Here is a 17,566-nt window from a genome sequence, read left to right as displayed (position 1 = left end):
AGGGACGGAGCAGCGCAGGCTGTGGATGGGGATTTTTATTTCCTTCCGCCTGATGGGGTGGGGATTAAACTCCTGTATCGTCCGTATCACCGTTCCCAGTGGTTAGGTACTCTGCTGCCACAGCCAGCTGAGGCCCAATAAGGGAGAGGAGCGAATGCCGCCGATGGGAGGTGCTCAGCCCTGGCACCAGCCTCCCCTTTGGGGACCCCTCCAAAACCAACATCCCCTCAGCAAGGCCGGCAAGCCCTTCTCGCTGTACCCACAACCCCCAGAACAAAGCGGGCGCAGAATCAGGCTTTGAAATTCAACTGCTTCTATTCAAGAAACTAGCGGTGTAATTACGCTCTGCGGGTGCCTGCCTTCGCCCCGGCCCTGGCGGCATCGGGTTTAACACACCGGTCCCCTCCTCGGCCAGTCCCTGGTCCTCTCTTCCATCAAGCGACAGCAAAGTGACAGCAGCCGACTGCAGCGTGCGCGGGGCAGCGTCCGGACGAGCGCGAGCCCCGCTGCGGGGAGGGAACGGGCACAGTTAAAAATATATAAATGTCAATCTGTACTCTTATATATATTTATATATCTGAAATACACAATATCAGTTCCTTTTTCTTCTTCCCCGAGTCAAAGGCGGCACTGCGCTCTCCGTCTCCCCGATCTCCTAACTACGGTGGTTTGTGACGAGGATGAACTTGGTACGAACTAACAGCAAACCCCGGATGCTCCCGGTTTGTAGCTACCGCTCCCGGCACGCAGGAGAGATGTGGTGTCTTCCCATCCGGCCCTGAGTTTGGATCTCCTCGTGCCGAGCGCGTGGCGGCCGGGGCCCGTGAGGCTACTTTAATGTCATGCTGTCCCCCGGCGCGGCTGGTGGTGCGGCCGCCTGCCCGGTGAAGCCCGGGACGCCCGGGGAAAGGTAGCGTGTGTCCCCGGCCCCGTGCCCGCCGGGGACTGCGAGCTTGCGTGCGCTTGCGCACGAGCGTGAACGGCCGGAGGAGCCCACCGGGGCAGCCCCGCGTCTCCCTCCTGCTCAGCCGCAGGTGCAATGGAGCAAACCCTCCACCAGAAACCTCCGGCGGGGGCTCGGAAAGGTGTCGTGCGAAGGGGTTGGTTTCTCGAGTTTGGTTTCAGATCTGGACCGTGGTGGGATGGACGTCCCCGGCAGCGGGCGCCGGGCCCCCCCCTGAGCCTCCCCGCTCTGCGCCCAGAGGCGGTGGCTGCGCTGGCGGGCGGGCGCCGGACCCTCAGGAGCTGTCCACCACCTGATGGGGCAGGGTGACGGAGGAGCCGTTGACGAAGGAGCCCTGCTTCTCCCGGCCCTTGAGGAAGAAGGTGAGCAGCTCCCCTTTGCCCTTGACGTAGATGGCTCCCCGGCGCACGAAGCGGAAGCCGTACTCCTTCAGGATGAGGTGGGTCTCCTCCACCACCTGCAGGGACAAGCAGACGTGGTGGGAGGCCGGAGGGGTCCTTGACACGGCGAGCAGGGACCCCCGTGTGCCACTCGGGCAACAGGTCTACCCACCTGCCCCATTGTCTTGGCGCGCATCACATTGCCCCATTCCCAGCTCGGAGGAGCCCCTCAGCCAGCCCGAACCCTCCCGCGTGCTCCTGTCAGCACTTTCCCCCTCCCACCCAAAGCCCGGGGTGCTTTGAGGGCTGCAGCCCCCCACGGGTTGCTGATTTTTGCCCCCCCTCGTCGCCCCACCTGTATGTTCCCCATCACGCCGGTGGACTCCATCCTGCTGGCCACGTTCACTGTGTTGCCCCAGATGTCGTAGTGCGGCTTGCGGGCGCCGATGACGCCCGCCAGCACGGCCCCCTTGTTCATGCCTGTGCAAGATGGGGAGTAGAGCTCACCTCCGTGCCTGGTGACACGGACAGGACATCCTGGTCTGCAGGAGAGTCCATCCCAGGGGGTGGGTCGGGACAATGAGGTGTCCTCCCCCCCCTCCAGCCCTGCTGCCTTCAGCTGCTGAGCTCCAGCTGCTGCCCAGTGTCCCACCACTCGTGGGGAAGGAGGGACAGGGGACGCCGAGGCAGACCCTGCCCCACGCTCATGGACTTGCCTATGCGGAGCATGAAGTTGTTGAAGGACTGGTAGTTGATGTTCATCAGCGTCACCTTCATGGCTAAGGCAAAGTCAGCCAGGTCGGCCAAGTGCTGCCAGCGCTCCTTATCTGAGAGGGTCTCCTTCTGCAAGGGCAGCGCGGGTCAGGCCTGCCCACCCCTTGCCCACTGTCCCCCCCCCACCATGGGGACCCCTCACCTTGGTGCTGTAGCCGTTGGCGTTGGCATCGGGGGTCACTCCAGAAGCGGCCATGTAGGTGCTGCCGATGGTTTTGATTTTGGTGATGCACCGGAATTGGGGTTCATCCAGGAGCTGAGCCATGGAGACAAGACCTTCAGGCACCCCAGGGCCATGGCAGGTCCTTCTGCCCCCAGATGGGGCAGGAAGGGAAGGTCTGGCCAGGCCCCATACCATCCCTGTGGCCGGCTCCATCCTGACTCACCGCGTCGAAGTCGGAGATGATCTCATTGAGGAACCGCAGGCACTCAATGCCCCCGTTGTTGATGCTCTCCTCCGTGTAGAAGTCCGCAAAGTTGGGGAGGGAGGCGAACATGACGCCGATCTCATCGTAGGACTGGCTGTACAGCTCCTGGGGACAGGATGGGACAGTGGCTGTGAGCCGGGGAACATGCCCACGCATGACACCACCACCTCCGGCAAACCCAAACCCTCCTGTGAAGCCATCTCCTCTTGGCACGTGAAAAAAATGAGGGTGCTCTGCAACCTCGTCTTGCACAGCCAAGACATCATCTTCATCCAACCAAAGATGCTCAGCCAGAGCCTTTGGCAAAGCCTCTGGATCCAGAGGCCCCCCCCCCCCCCCCCCCCAAACAAATGGGGGCAAATCCCTCCCTCCTGGGTGCCCCTCACCTCGTCCCGCTTCTTGGAGCCCAGGAAGTGCCGGGCCACGTGCTCGGGCAGCATGTTGGTGACAAGGGCCTCGTTCCAGCGCCGCATCTCGTAGACCCGCTCCTTCTGGTCATGGACATCGATCTTCCAGAGGAAGAGGGTCCTGGCCAGCTTCTCCACCTGTGGGTGGGAGGAGATGGCTGCACCCCCAGTTCCCACCCACCAGTGCATCCCCTCACGGGGGTGAGATGGAGGTGGTCTCTGCACTGATGTGGTCCTGGGAGAGAAAGGGCTTCCTTGGGTGGGCTTCCTTGGAGAAGAGCTGATGATGCTGTCCATGGCTGGGGACAGATCCTGCTGCCTTGGAGCTTGCAAAAATAAGGGCAGGGGCCGAGGGTGAAGACGCAGAGGGGAGGGGAGCTTCCCGGGGTGGGGGGGCGAGTCACTCACATGGCGAGAGAAGTAGTAGAAGCTGAGCATCACAATGAAGATCATCGCCGTCATGGAGTACTTGGAGGGGACCAGCGAGGACCTGCCGGCAGAGGCAGCAAGGCGTAGGTGGGCGGTGGGCACGGCCCCCCAACCCGTGCCCGCCCCCCTGCCAGCCCTTACGTGCTTTGCTGGCCACGGTGGCGGTCGTACTGGTCGAAGATGTGCTCCCAGGCGTAGATGTTGACGGCGCCGGTGGCCCCGGTGATCAGCACCATGAGGGTCAGCTTGACCATGTGGCTGACCTGCACCAGCATGATGGTGGCCACCAAGGCCAGCAGGGCGATGTAGCTGTAGTACTTGGGCTGATCCCCGCAGCCGCCCGGCCACGGTGGCCCTGCCGTCCCGTTGCCCATCCCGCCGTGGTCCTGCCGGCAGCTGAGCTGGGGGCACGAGGGCAGGGTGAGGAGGGGGACACGGGGACGGGATGCACCTCTCCTCGGGCTGCATGGCGCCCAACAGGACTGGGTGCTTTGCGCAGCAGAAGGAGGACACCTGACCTAAAATGCGCCCATCTGCGGTGCAGCCTTGCTAATTGCTTTAATGATCGGCCATGCACGGGGCCGTGCAAAATTATGGGCTGCCTGGATGCAGGTTTGAGTAGGCTCAGCCCTGCTGGTGTCTGGGCTGGTGGCTCACCATGTCCACAATGTCGGCCATGGTGACGATGATGATGGCAGCCATGGCCCAGGTGTTGCGCGCCCAGCGGGTCCTGTCGATCCAGGTGGAGAAGGCCACGAGCTTTTTGGGGAAGACCTGTGGGGTGAAGAAGGTGGGGAGGGGTTTGCCCAGGCAGGACATGGTGGTGGGACATCACAGCGTCTATCACCATGAGTGGTGGGCCTGTCCCATCTCACCCGAGGGAAGATGGCAGCCAACGAGCAGAGGGTGAGGATGAGCAGCAGGATCTCCCCCACCATGAAGGTCACGTAGTTGGCCACCAACCTGCCAAAAGGGGATGGGTTTGAAGCCCGGTGGGGCTGAGTGCGTCTTGGGGCTGCCCGTCCCCACCACCTTCCCACCATACCAGGGGTCGATGAAGACCTCCACCAAGGCAGTGAAGAAGAGGACAACGCAGGAGCAGCTGAAGGCAGCCCCGCTCTGCTTCTCCTTCTCCACCGAGTAGCGCGTCTCCATCTCGGGGTCGATGAAGCGCATGGAGAGCCGGAAGGTGCTCTTCCCCTTCAGCCTGCCGGCGACACCGCCCGTCACCGCCCGGCGGCACTGGGGACCTGCCGAGCCGTGCCGGGACGTGCCGCCGGCCGGGGTGACTCACGCCTGGACGGACTCGCGTTCCAGCAAGGCTTCATTGAGCAGCTTGTTGAGCTCCTGCTCATTCTGCGAGGCGTCGATCACCCGCTCAGCCAAGTCCCGCAGCCGCAACCGCCGCCGTGGGTTGGGGAAGGAGGGGTTCACCGCCTGTGCCGGCACAACCAACACATCAGCAAGACCACGTTGGCACCAGGGGGTTCGGCCACCCCGGTGTGGCTATCAGCAGCCCTCCAAACGCAGGCGAGCTGCTGGAAGGGGGATGCTTTGCATGGGCTGTACCTCTCCATCCTCCTCCCCGCTCTCCAGGGCGCCCCTCACCCTGGCGTCAGGCTCCTCGGGCTCCTCGGGGCTGGCGCAGGCCAGGCTGAGGCTGCCGTTGCGCTCCTTGGTGTTGACCAACGGTGGGGAGCCACCATGGGACGAGGTCAGCGACAGCTTCTGCAAGGTGGAAGGCGGTGGGTCGCAGCGGGGTGCTCCCCCACCCCCCCGGCTCACCGTGGCACCACTGCCGCCACTCACCACCCCATTGATGCCGTTGCGCAGGGGCTGCTTGGGGACCACGACGAGGTAGGTGACGATGCCCTTCTCCTTCAGGTACTCGCAGCGTGAGCCACCTTCACCCGGCTCCACCTCGAACTCGCCCTTCAGGCAATCCATGGTGCTCTGCGAGATGTGCACCCGCCTGCCAGCACCGGGCGCCAGCGTCACCCTTGGGTGCAGGGCGCCCCGTCCCCGTCCCCCACCTCCCCCCCTGGAGATGCTCACCCGGGGATGCCGCCCGCCTCCATCTTGTTGGCCACGGTGACGTCGGTGGACCACACGTCGTACTGCCAGCGCTTCTGGCCCAGCACGCCCCCCAGCACCGTCCCGCTGTGCACCCCCACCCGCATGTCCACCGCCGTCTTGGTCTTCTCCCGCACATAGCTGAGGGGTGGGGGGAAGACAAGGATGATATGGGGGGGGGGAAGACAAGGATGATATGGGGGTGACCCCCTCCCAACCCATCCCCGCTCCACCCCACAGCCCATCCCCATCCCGACCCCCCCCATCATTAATTATCACCCCTCCATATTTTAATGCATTTTGCAAAAGCTGGACCCCCCAAAGCCCCCAGGCTGGACCCCAGCCCGCCAGGACCCTTCCCTGGGGGTGAATGCCCCCCCTCCCCGAGGAGAAAGCCCTTACGAAATGGCCTCCACCATGGCCAGCCCCATCATGATGGAGCAGACGGCGTGGTCCTCCCGGTACTCCGGCAGCCCGCAGATGCAGTAGTAGCAGTCGCCCAGGATCTTGATGCGCAGCTGGTGGTATTTCTGGGGAGAGGGGGGGGCACGGTATCAGCCCCCCACCCATCAGCTGGGAGACACACACCCCCCCCCAGCCCCCTCGCCACCCCCATCCCTCTCCCAGGCTGACCTTGACCCACACAGATGTCTCCCGCGCCCAGCAAGGACACAAATAATCGGATTTTCCATTCCCACCCTGCCTCCCCGGAGGGCTCAGCCGGGAGCCCGGCTCCACTCTGGCTGGGGGACGGGCCCCCCCCGGCCCCCCGCTCCCACCCCACCCCACCCCCTTTCCCAGTTCTATTTTTGCAACGCAGGGCAGGGCGTCTCCAGCAGCCCGGAGCAATAACGCTTTAACCTCCTCACCCCCATCCCGGGATGCAGCTTTCGGCTGGGGCCAGGGCGGGGGGGGGTGGGTGGTGGCTGAGACCCTGCCCCGCTCATTACATGCCAGGTGGGGGCCGGGGAGCTGGGGGGGGGGTGGGGGGGGGCACTCACAGCTGCCAGCTTGTCGAAGCGGGCGAAGAGCTCGTTGAGGAGCTTCACCAGCTCCTGGGCGCTGCAGGACGAGGAGAGCTGGGTGAAGCCCACGATGTCTGCGAAGAGGATGCTGCGGGGAACAACGGCGAGCGGCTCAGTCCCGGCGGCTCCCCCCCGCCCCCCAGGGTCCCCCCTTCCCCGTTCTCCTTTTTCAGCGGGGCACCCGCGCCGGAGGAAAGGCTGTTTGGGGACACGGCTGAAAACGATGCTCTGTGAACCATGGCTGGAGCAAAAAGGGGCCCCAAGCCGTGGTCTGGCTGGTGGCCGTGCCCTGTCACCCTTCGCTTTAGCTGCAAACCACCCCCATCTCTCCCTCTTTTCTAGCCAGGACTGCAAAATACACATTTCTGCAAAAAAAATTGGAGGTTTTTTCCCCCTGTACGGTGAAGGGACGGTCCTACCTGACGTTCTCGTGGCGGTACATGTACATGGTGTTGAACTGCTGCATTTCCTTCTGGCTCGGGTCCTTCTTCATGTCCTTCAGCATCTCATCGGCCACGTGCTTGGGCAGGATGGAGAGCATCAGCCGCTCCTGGGGGACAGGCCGGGGAAAGGAGTTCGCCACGACGCGAAGCCAAGCCCGTGCCACGCGCAGCAACGCATGGTGCAAATACATGGTGCAAACGTGCAGTGCAGATGCACTGTCTAAATGCACAGTGCAAACACATGGTGCAAATGCACAGTGCAAATATAACGTGCAAACGTGGTGCAAATGCATAATGCAAATACAAGGTGCAAACGCACGGTGCAAATGCACAGTGCAAATGCACAGTGCAAATACAACGTGCAAACATGTGGTGCAAACGCCCAATGCAAATACAAGGTGCAAACGCATGGTGCAAACGCATGGTGCAAACGCACAGTGCAAATACAACGTGCAAACACGTGGTGCAAACGCCCAATGCAAATACAAGGTGCAAACGCACGGTGCAAATGCACGGTGCAAATGCACAGTGCAAATACAAGGTGCAAACGCACGGTGCAAATGCACAGTGCAAATACAACGTGCAAACACGTGGTGCAAACGCCCAATGCAAATACAAGGTGCAAACGCATGGTGCAAATGCACAGTGCAAATACAACGTGCAAACACGTGGTGCAAATGCACAATGCAAATACAAGGTGCAAACGCACGGTGCAAATGCACAGTCTAAGCACATGGTGCAAATGCACGGCGCATGCACCGTGGTCTGAGCGCTCCCCTCTCCGCCAGGACAGAGAGCAGCAAAGTGACATTTCCAAGCTCTGGGGCGCTCACTGCTGGAGCTGGCCGCCCCTGAAGGATCCCAGGGCCCAGCCAGGTTTTAGCTCAACTTCTCAGCCACAGGTGGGGAAGGAGCCGGTGGATCAAGCCACGGGTGAAACAAGAGCTTTTCCTCCAGGCAGGGAGACTAAGCTCGGAGCGGGGTGTCCCAGGCACCTCGGGGAGCTGGGAGCTATCACCTCGACTCCAAACCTGCACCCACGGGTGGAGGGGGTGTACCCAGGGGTGGCAGGTCCCCCTCGGTGATGCTCTGCCGGGGATGCCAGCCGCTGCTTTTACCATTTTCCTCCCTATTTTACACGTTCTCATCAAGCTTTTTGCAAGTGGGAATAAATCCCAGCCAGGGGAGGACGGGAGGGTGGCAGTTTTGGGGCACTGCAGCCACCGGTGTCCCTGTCCCCAGAAAGCCGTGGGAAGGAGGGACAGTCCCATATTTGGACACTGGCTGATGAGCTGCAAAATTTGCTTGTGCAACCCAGATCCCTTCTGCAGGCGCGATACGGAGCCCAGCCCCTTGCTGGGGGCTTGAGAACTGGGTTGGCCAAGGTTTTATCAGCTCAGATAAACCTGGGACATGGCGCTGGGAGCGACCTCGGGGTCTGCACCGATGTCCCCCAAGGTCCTTGCGAGCTGCCTCAGGGTGTCCTGCCCCGGGGGGGGAGGTCGGGGCTGGGTGTATGGACCTGGGTTAAAGCACGCCGGGGAGGATTTATCAATTTAAAAGCATGGTGGGTACCCCACATCCATGCGTAGGACTCAACCAAGGACCCCCAGGAGGATCAAGCCCACGGGGGGACAGCGTACCCATTGCTGTCCCCGCTGGCCCTGCAGCCCCGGAGCCAGAGGAGGGATAGATCTGCCCGGCTGCGCGTGGGGATTTGCACTAAATGTAAGTAACTTGGTTAATGAAGCGAGTTTTCCCCCGGGACGGGGGGGGCTGGTTCTGTGCGCAGCCGTGGCGGGGCTGTTGCTGGAGGAACGGCACCGTGTCCCCGTCCCCGTCCCCATCCCCGGGGGCTGCCGGTGGGGAGGCATGCAGGAGCTCCCCGGCTCCTCTTGGCTCCCGTTAACCTTAGCTCTGCCTGCGGGGCTGCCAGTTCAGCCACCACTGACGGCCTGGAGGGAGGAGGGATGGATTCGGCCGCCAGCATCGCTCCCTGCCCCATGGCCCCCCCCCGCCCCCAGCCACTCGGCCTGACGCCAGCAGCCTTTCCTGCAAGATCACAGGCTATTTTTAGCTCAATTCCCTAAGGAAACAGAGCTCATGAGATAATAATCCCCATGTCCCTTCCTATACCCCTCCGAACTCACGAGCTGGGGCCTCAAAGGCGCCCACACTCGGAGCATTCCCCCATCCCCAGGATTTGCCCCCATCGCCCAAACCCCTCCTTGGCCCTAACCCCTTATTAGACATCAGAGCATCCACCCACATTTCGCAGCAAAGAGGACGCCGGTGGCGCTGGCCCGGCCCCGCCACGTGTCTCTCGTTGCCATTGGGAGCAAATTGCCGGCAGCGGATCAGCCAGATAAGAGATGGGAGATGGGGAGAGAGGCCCCAGATAAGGAGCTAAAATTAGCCCAGCTCATCACCGGACAGCGGCTGGAGGCAACGGGGCTTTGAAACAGCCGGCTGGCACCACGCCGCCTGTTCCCCTCCGACCGCTCCTCTTGCCGGGCAGCCACGGTGCGGTGCCGGCACAGCCACGTGCGTGGGACCCCACCGCGGCAGGCATCGCTCGTGGGATGAGTGGAGAGCGGCTGGCTGTGCTTGCTTGCTGCCAGCTCTCCCTTCCCCGTCACGGTCTGCTGCAGGACCAGCCCATGAGATGGCCAGGGGCCTGATGGGGACCTGCTGCGTGGCCGTGCCTGGGGATGGGGACCTGCTGCGTGGCCACGCTCAGGGATGGGGACCTGCCATGTGGCCCTGCCCAGGGACAGGGACATGCTGCATGGCTGTGCCCAATGACAGGGACCTGCCACGTGGCCCTGCCTGGGGATGGGGACCTGCTGCGTGGCCCTGCCTGGGGAGAGGGAAATGCTGCGTGGCCACAGCTGAGAATCTGCCACACGGCTGTGCACAGGGACAGGCACCAGCCACGGGGTCGTGCACGGGGACAGGGACCTGCCACGTGGCCATGCCTGGGGACAGCGACCTGCTGTGCGGCTGTGCCCAGGGACACGCCGCATGGCTGTGTCTGGGGACCGGCCACATGCGCGTGCACAGGGCTGGGGACGTGCCACGTGGCCGTGCACGGGGACGGGGAACGGCTGTGTGGCCACGCCTGAGGATGGGGACCTGCTGCGTGGCCACGCTCAGGGATGGGGACCTGCCACATCGTTGTGCCGGGGGACAGGGACATGTTTCATGGCTGTGCCCAGCGACAGGGACCTGCCGTGTGACTGTGCCCAGCGACAGGGACACGCTGCAAGGCCATACCTTGGGACCCGCCACGCGGCCGTGCATGGGGATGGGGATCTGCCACGTGGCTGCGCCTGGGGACCTGCTGCGTGGCTGTGCTCAGGGATGGGGACAGCTTGGTGGTGGCCACGGCAGGAGCTGGGAGGCCCTGGAAGAGGACGGTCACACGGAGAGTCCCCAAATTGGGCACAGGGTGCAAAACTACAAATGCATTTCCCGCCTTGGGTCCTCCTGTCCCCATCACCACCCGCCACGGTCCCTCCGCACCGTGCAGGGTGCAGGCTGCGGGTGCCTTATCCACGACCCAAAGCCACATCGGTGTCCATCGCTGTCCCCACACTGTCCCCTTGCCCAGCCGGGGCTCCTACCTGCTGCTGGCTCTGCTCCTCCAGGTTGAGCTTGACCTCGAGGGACTGGCGCGCTTCGAGGAAAGCTTTGCGGTGCTTGCGGTCGGCCATGTAGTAGGACATGGTGCCCACCGTGATGGCGCAAAGGTAGATGGCAACGTTGGACAGGATCTTTGGGGACAGAGAAAAGGAGATGGGGGTGAGCGGAGCCGCGGGGAAGCCCGTGCGCACCCCGGGGACGGCACCGCTGTCACCGCAAGTCCCTCTTTGGGCGGCAGAGCCTGATAGATGAGAGTGGAAAAAAATACTCAAATGCTGGAGGACATCATAAAATACACCCTGGGGATAAATCACCAAGCCATGGCCACTGTTAGCTGCTGGGGGGGAGACTCACTGGGGACTGGGGGGACCGTCACAGTGGCTCTGCAGGAGGGGTCCAGCCAGGGCTCACGCCCCGAGCAGCCCAGGAGACCTCGTGCTCCCCGTGGGCTGACTCCGCTTCATTAAAACTTGCAGAGATGTTTTGGAAAAAGGCAGCAGGCCGGCAGGGGCTGGGTGCAGCCCCGGGGGAAGGCGCTGCTGAAGGCGAGTGGCTCTCAGCGACTCACGTGCCATCCGCTCCCCCCACCCCTGCCACGGGAATTACACCCCTTTGTGCAGAAAAAGTTCATAAAAACACCGTCAAACCCTAAAAATCACGCGTTTACTCATGTTCCTGCCCCTCTACATCCCTCTCCACGGCCAAAAGTACAGGTGTGAGCCTGCAGCGCTGGAGATGCCCCTGGGTGTTGCTGGCTGTGACAACCCACCCCGTTTTCTTTGGGCTTTCAGGGGAGCATGGCACAGAGGCTCACTGCCTCATCCCAAAGGCTGGACCTGTCCCATCCCTGGGCTGGACCCGTCCCATCCCTGGGCTGGACCCTGTCCCCGTGGGCAGGACCCTGTCCCATCCCACAGGCTGGACCCACCCCACGGGCTGGATCCCGTCCCTGCAGCCCGGGAGGGGACGGAGCAGGTTTGCAGATGGGAGCAAAGAGCTCTTCGTGGAAAATGTGACTGATGAGGGAAAGTTGAAAGAATTCAGTTTGTTTAGTCTAGAAAGGGGAAGAGCGATGGGGAGGATGTGATAACAGGCTCCAGCTATGCTGAAAGGGCGATGGGGACATGGAGATGTCCTCCCACCCCGCGGGCCATGGGCTGTATCACAGCCGGTGTGGAGGAGGCAGTGGGAAGAGCACGGAGCCGTCCCCGGGCTTGTCTCCATCAGGGATGTGCTGGCGTGCTCAGCATCCTTCTCCTGATCCCCAACTCCCCGGTACCGACCTTATCCCGCCCCTCGTCCCCGTATCCCATAGCCCAGCTTGGTCGGAGGAAAGCCCTGGCCCCAAAGCCATCCCTGGATGTCCCCGTCCTCAAGGGTTTCATCACTCAACAGCATCGAGGCCCGAGCAGCCCGGTCTCATCGCATGGCGACAGGGAGGAGCTGCCAACCCCTTCCACGCAGGGGGGAAACTGAGGCACGAATGAAACAGGCCACGTGCAGCAATAAATACAGGGCCCTGGTGCTGGGGGTTTGGGTGCTGGCATGGCACCGTGGTTGACAAAACAATTTGCAGCAAGGAAACTTTTTTTGGGGGGGGAGAAAGCATGAGGAGCAGGGGAGAGTGCCTGAGACCCCCAGTTGATGCCCCAGGGCCGGCTCCTGCCCCAGGCCCAGCCGCCACAGCTGGGGGATCCCCGGGGAGCCCCCGCACCTGCGGTGCAGCAGACGGCGAGCGAGGAGCCGTCTGGAGGTGGGCACAGAGAAGAAACCCCCAAACTAGCAGCCACTTGTTATTTTTAACCAGCCTCTCAGGTTGTCATGACGACGGGCCACTCTGCCGAGGCTGGATGGGCATGGGGCAGCTCGGCACAGCTCGGCACACCGGCGCCACCGGAAACCCCGGGGACCCGCTCGCCCGGCACCGCATGGCACAGCCGCGTCCCACGCCGAGCATCTTCTGGCTCCATCCTGCAGCCGTGCAATGGATGCTCGGACCCCAAAAACCTCCCCCAGCGCAGCCCGAGCTGCAAAACACCTCCTGGCACCCCAAACACGGCGGGGAAAGCCCCGACACGGAGGAGAGCCCACTCCCGGCACAGTCACCGGTTATTATTTGCACTCAGTAACTTGGGGGCAGCAAGAGCAAGACACGTGCAGAAGGAGCACGCACGGCCGGTGGAACGAGCCTTATCCCTCCTTCCCCATCCAGCCCCATCCGTGTCCCGCAGGAAGGGTCCCGGTGGGATGCGCCGGGGCCATCCGAACCAGGCACAAGGTCATCGGCCGAGCCCGAGGATCCTTCGCAGCTGGTTTGAGCACGACCGCAGCAGATAACGGCTTCAAACGTCGCCGAACCCCGACCCCCTGCCACAATTCAGCCCTCGGGCTCCTCCTCAACAGCCGGCAGCGGGGCAGAAGCTGCCGGCATCTCTCGCGAACCCCCCCCCGGGCTGCGCCGGCCCCGCTCAAGCGACATCCTCTGGTTCATCCTATTAATAGCAGTGCCCTCCGGGAGCCACACCGCTGGCTATAATAATAAAGCGTATGATGTTTATTTCTGGACATAATGTTCCTCCTTTTGCAGCAGGCAGAGGCTGAGGCAAGCCGCGTTGCCAAGGTTTTACCGGCCCTGGACTCTCTGTGCCACGGCAATGATTAACGCGGCGGCGGCGCATGCCCGCTGCCGGCCAGGGGGTGCCCGCATGCCCCCTCGCCTCCCGCATCTCGGGGCTGGTGGCAGCGAGAGGTTTCCTTGGCTTCGGATCGGCCACGTGCGGCGTTTGCATCCCAGATAGGGAGCGAAACCTGGAAAAGCCGCTGCCGCCCCGGGATTTCTCCCGCCGGCGCGGTGTCGCCGGCCGGGCATCACTGGGAGGGCACCCACGCCGCTGCCCCAGCACCCAGACTGGCACGCTCCAGAAACCATGCCCAAAAAGTGCTTTTCTTTACAAAATCCTGTGTAATGCCAGGAGATAGCCCACGCCAGGGGACCAGCCCCAAACCGTACACCCCAGGGGCAGGGAAAAATCCGTATCTTCAGGGTTTTTGGAGAACAGGCTCCATTTTCCAAACTCCTGGTGCGACCATGGGCTCAAGACTCCCAAAAAGCAAATAAATAACCCCCCCTCTCTCTTCCTATTTAGGCTGGGAGCAGCTGGAGGTCTCCCAGGACCTGACCCAGAGCATCCCAAATTCCCGTAGCATCCTCCCACGGAGCGCACACCATTAATGGGGCAGAGCGGATGCTTCCAGCAGGATTTTCCCCGCTGCCGTCAGCAGCCACTGGCACGCAAGTTTTCAGCTCTGGCTTTCCGCCCCACCCTCCACCCCCGGCCATGGAAAGGCTTCCCAGATCGACGGGTGCGTGGCCAGCCAGCGGGGACATTGGTGGGAGGAAAGGGACTCGGCCAAGCCGTGAAACCTACTGATTTAGGGAATAAAAACAGTCTCTAGCTGCTCCAGGCGGGTATTTCCCAGGAAATGTTAAGAAGCCGATGGGCCAGGGACCGCTCTCCCCCCGCCTGACCCCCATGGCCCCTCCTGTGCTGCGTGCGTGAATGGGTGGCCCGTCCTTGGGGCCACGTTCGGGCTCGGGGACGCCGTTTCCCCGGCTTTGCCGGTGCAGAAAAATCACCCCAAAGCACCCCCGGGCTTTGCCCCAGGCACGGGGCTGGGTGACGGGCAGCGCCCAGGGACCAAGCTGGGGCCAAGCGGCCGCCCAGCTCTGTCCTCCTGGGAAAGCTCCGGTGGCTGTTTGTGAGCCCAGAAGCTGGGTTCCTGCCATGTTTCAGCTAAAAATGGCCATTTTTGGCCATTTTTAGCCATTTTTGCAATTCAAAGGGAAACGGGCACAAGCAAGGCCGCTGGGCAGGGTGGATGGGGGAGCCTGCAGTCCACCGTGCCTCAGTTTCCCCAGCAGCCCAACCACAGCCCATGTGTCCACGCACCTCGGGTGGCTCCTGGGGACGGACGCGTGCTTGCAGGGCCGGGTCTGAGGCCACGTGCCACAGCACGGGCGGGTGCTCCTGCACTCCCCAGCACCCCACTCCCCATGCGGGTTGATCCCTGGATATGTTTTGGGGAGCCCCCTGCTCCCAGCAAACACCACGATCAGCTCGCAGGGTCCGGATCAAGCACGGCTTTAGGGTCAGGGCATAGGGACGGGGAGGGACCCCACGGTAACTCATGGAATCACCAGATGGGGATGATTTGCCCATCAGCCCCCCACCACCCCAGGGGACCCCACATGCCCCCCGCCGGTCCCGTACCTGTCTCAGCAGCGCGCCCTCGTCCAGGGCGTCCTGCCGCTGCTGGGCGACGGTGACACCGAGCACCAGCGTGTGAATGCTGCAGGAGACGGCGGTGATGAACACGATGGGCGCCAAGCGCAGCGGCAGGGTGATGAAGAAGGAGAAGACGAAGAAAGCCTGCCAGCCCACCGTGTCGCTGGCCTCGGGTGAGCGGGAGAAGTTGAGACCCAGGTAGCAGAAGATCTGGGCCAAGATGAGGACCCAGAGGACGTAGGGCAGGAACCTGCGGGCCACCCGCTCGGGGAGCAGCCTGTACTTGCAGAGGACGAAGAGCAGCATGTGGGCGACGAGCCCAGTCGCCGCCGCCAGCACCGGGGCCAGCTTGTCGGCGGTGTAGACCACGGTGCACATGACGAGGACGTAGCAGTCGAAGAGGGCGGCGAAGACCACCAGCACCAGGAGGGTCTCGTGGCGTTGGCGGCGGAAATAGGTCTGGTAGAGGTTCTCCAGGGACTCGGGAGCAAAGGTGAGGCGCATGAAGCGGGGTAGGCAGAGGCAGGGTCCTGAGCTGCGTACCGTCACCTCGTGGGTCCGACCCACGCCATGCTCGGGGTCCGACGGCAGGCTCACCGAGTAGTCGGCGGAGTACTCGGCCGAGCACTCGGGCTCTGAAAAAGCCCTGTTCCTGGGCATCGCGGCACCTTCCCCTGCTCCGGCCCCGCAGAAACGCCGCGGTCCCCCGCTCCCCAATGCTCACCGGGGCATTGCCCGCAGCATCCCCGTCTCACCGGCCGCCGAGCCACGAGGCCTTTTCCCTTCTCCTGCAGCCGTAACCCCAAATCCCGCCGTGTGCCGAGGAGCGGCCGAAGGAGGGAAAGGGGGATAATTATAAATAACCGCCGGCGTGGCGCGGGGAGGCCGGGAGCCGAGCGGGCCTGCCTCCCCAGCTCCCTGCCAGCTCTCTCCCCAGCCCTTGCGCACTGCCAGGTTGCAACCGAAGCGACGCGGAGCAGAAAGATGTCGCGATGCCTCCCTGCTCCTCCTTCGAGGGCAGCAGGTTTGGGGGGCGATCCCCGCCGCTTACCCCCCCCCCCCCCTCCGTCTTTGCCCCTTTCCGAGACGCTTCGTTCCGCGGGGATGGACGGACGGACGGATGGATGGATGGAGGAGGGCCGGGGGGGGGGGGGGGGGCGGCCGCCCCGGAGCCCACCGGCTGCCGCAGCCCGGGGAGCGCAGGTGCGGCCCCGCCGTCGCCGTCGCCGCCGGGAGAGATGCGCTTCGCCTCGCCCGGCCGCCGCCAGCATCCTCCGGCGGCCCCCGCCGCCCGCCTCCCCCGCTCCCTACGCCCGGGGCCGCCCTGCCCCGCCGCCCCCTCCGTCTCCGCGGGGCCGGGGGCGAGGGGGGGGCGGCTCCGGCCGCGGGGGCATGGTAGCGGCTCGGGAGGGAGGGGGGGGACGACGGACGGACTTCCCCGGGGCCGGGGGAGGGCACCCACCGCCGGCTGTGCCGGTACCGGTGCGCCCCGGTACGTCTCCGCCTTCCGTAACCCTCTCGGTGCCGGCTGCGGGGCGGCCCTTGCCGCCGCCGGGGATGGGGAACGCGGGCCAGCGGCCGGTTCCCGGGTGGGTTTGCCCCCACTCGTGGCCCTCCCTCGGCCCCGGTGCTGCTCTCCTGCTCCCCAGTCCATCCTCCTCGTCGTTGTGGTCCCCCCCACCCCACTCCGGGCAGCTCACGGACCCCACAGTGCCCAGGGCTGCACCCCATAGGGACCCACGTGTCCTACGGCCTCGCTGGGTGCCAGGGACCCCAGTCCCAGGGGATGAGCAGGGTGCCGGGCTATACGCCCCATCGTAACCTGCTGGCCCGTCCTCTGCCTGGCTCCGCTCGCCCCATGGCCCTCTCTGGAGTCACAGCCACCTTAGAACATCCCCACTGGGGAGCAGAGAGACCCGAGGCATCCCCACTGCACGCCCCCCTGAAGGGGGGGGCCCAAATCACCCCCTCAACCTGACCAAATACCCCACTGAAACCTCTTCAGAAAGTTTCCCCCTCCTCTTCCCCACGTTTCAGCCGCTGCCTGCTCCCCTCTTGCACCCCTGGATCTGGAAAACCAGCCGCGGTTCAGAGCTGACGGAGATGTGACCACACTGCGAGGAGCCCTCCCCGCTACCCGGGAGAACCCCACTCGGCCCCACTGAGCCGCTGTACGGCCGGAGGCACCGCGCTCCCGTGCGTCCTCGCCCCAGCAGCTCTAACGAGAGGCCATCTCGGCCGCTTTGCCAGGGGAAGTAATTGCTTCTGTGCAGTAATTAATACCAAAATGAGAACGCCAAAGCCACAGCTCCCCGGAGGTTTTGGGCGTGCTCGGGGTTATTCCCGTCCCGCTGCAGCTGAAGAGGAGCGCAAGCGCGCAGGGTGCAGGCAGGGGCTTGGGCTGCCTGGCCTTGTCCGTGCCTTGGCCAGCACGGGACAGGGACACGAGCCCTGGCCACCTGCCCCAGGCCATGTCCCGTCAGGCCTGACACAGGGAGCCCAGGCCAACCCATGGCAGGTTGGCCACGGGGCAGGGCACCCTGGATGGGCCCCAGTTGGGAAGGTTAACTGGCCCGAAGGCCAGCAAAACTGGTCTGAAGGCCAGCAAGGGGACCCAGCACCGGTTCGTGGAGCAGGATGAGCGCAGCCTTGTCTCAGGGGAGTGTTCGTTTCCCAGGCCCCGCCTGGAGCAGCAGCAGGGAGCAGACCGTG

The 17,566-nt window shown here is 63.8% G+C and overlaps 1 protein-coding gene across 1 annotated transcript; it reads right to left on the bottom strand.

Annotated features, from left to right (window-relative positions):
- Positions 1 to 290: 290 nt before the first annotated feature.
- On the bottom strand, positions 291 to 15,894 carry ADCY3 (adenylate cyclase 3). Its single transcript, XM_076332524.1, has 20 exons — positions 14,840 to 15,894; positions 10,550 to 10,699; positions 6,900 to 7,030; positions 6,457 to 6,568; positions 5,858 to 5,985; positions 5,438 to 5,596; positions 5,192 to 5,354; positions 4,952 to 5,110; positions 4,677 to 4,819; positions 4,428 to 4,589; positions 4,258 to 4,345; positions 4,040 to 4,156; positions 3,524 to 3,783; positions 3,362 to 3,443; positions 2,933 to 3,091; positions 2,505 to 2,651; positions 2,261 to 2,374; positions 2,061 to 2,187; positions 1,700 to 1,824; positions 291 to 1,421 (listed from the first exon to the last, which is right to left on the bottom strand). Exons 1-20 carry the CDS (start codon positions 15,512 to 15,514, stop codon positions 1,239 to 1,241), a joined length of 3,384 nt encoding a protein of 1,127 aa, XP_076188639.1. The 5' UTR covers positions 15,515 to 15,894; the 3' UTR covers positions 291 to 1,238.
- Between the last annotated feature and the right edge of the window lie 1,672 nt (positions 15,895 to 17,566).

This window comes from Aptenodytes patagonicus, chromosome 3 (assembly GCF_965638725.1).
Source record: "Aptenodytes patagonicus chromosome 3, bAptPat1.pri.cur, whole genome shotgun sequence".
NCBI classification, from domain to species: Eukaryota; Metazoa; Chordata; class Aves; order Sphenisciformes; family Spheniscidae; genus Aptenodytes; species Aptenodytes patagonicus.
Note: the sequence above shows the minus strand (reverse complement) of the source record. Positions and strands in the feature narration are given on the sequence as shown.

Excerpts from the sequence above, each read along its gene's own strand:
- ADCY3 (XM_076332524.1), bottom strand. The coding sequence starts at position 15,514 with ATGCCCAGGAACAGGGCTTTTTCAGAGCCCGAGTGCTCGGCCGAGTAC. Across the intron at positions 7,031-10,549 it reads AGGAGCAGAGCCAGCAGCAG|GAGCGGCTGATGCTCTCCAT; the intron begins GTAGGAGCCCCG and ends CCTGTCCCCCAG. Across the intron at positions 4,590-4,676 it reads GAACGCGAGTCCGTCCAGGC|GCTGAAGGGGAAGAGCACCT; the intron begins GTGAGTCACCCC and ends TGTCGCCGGCAG.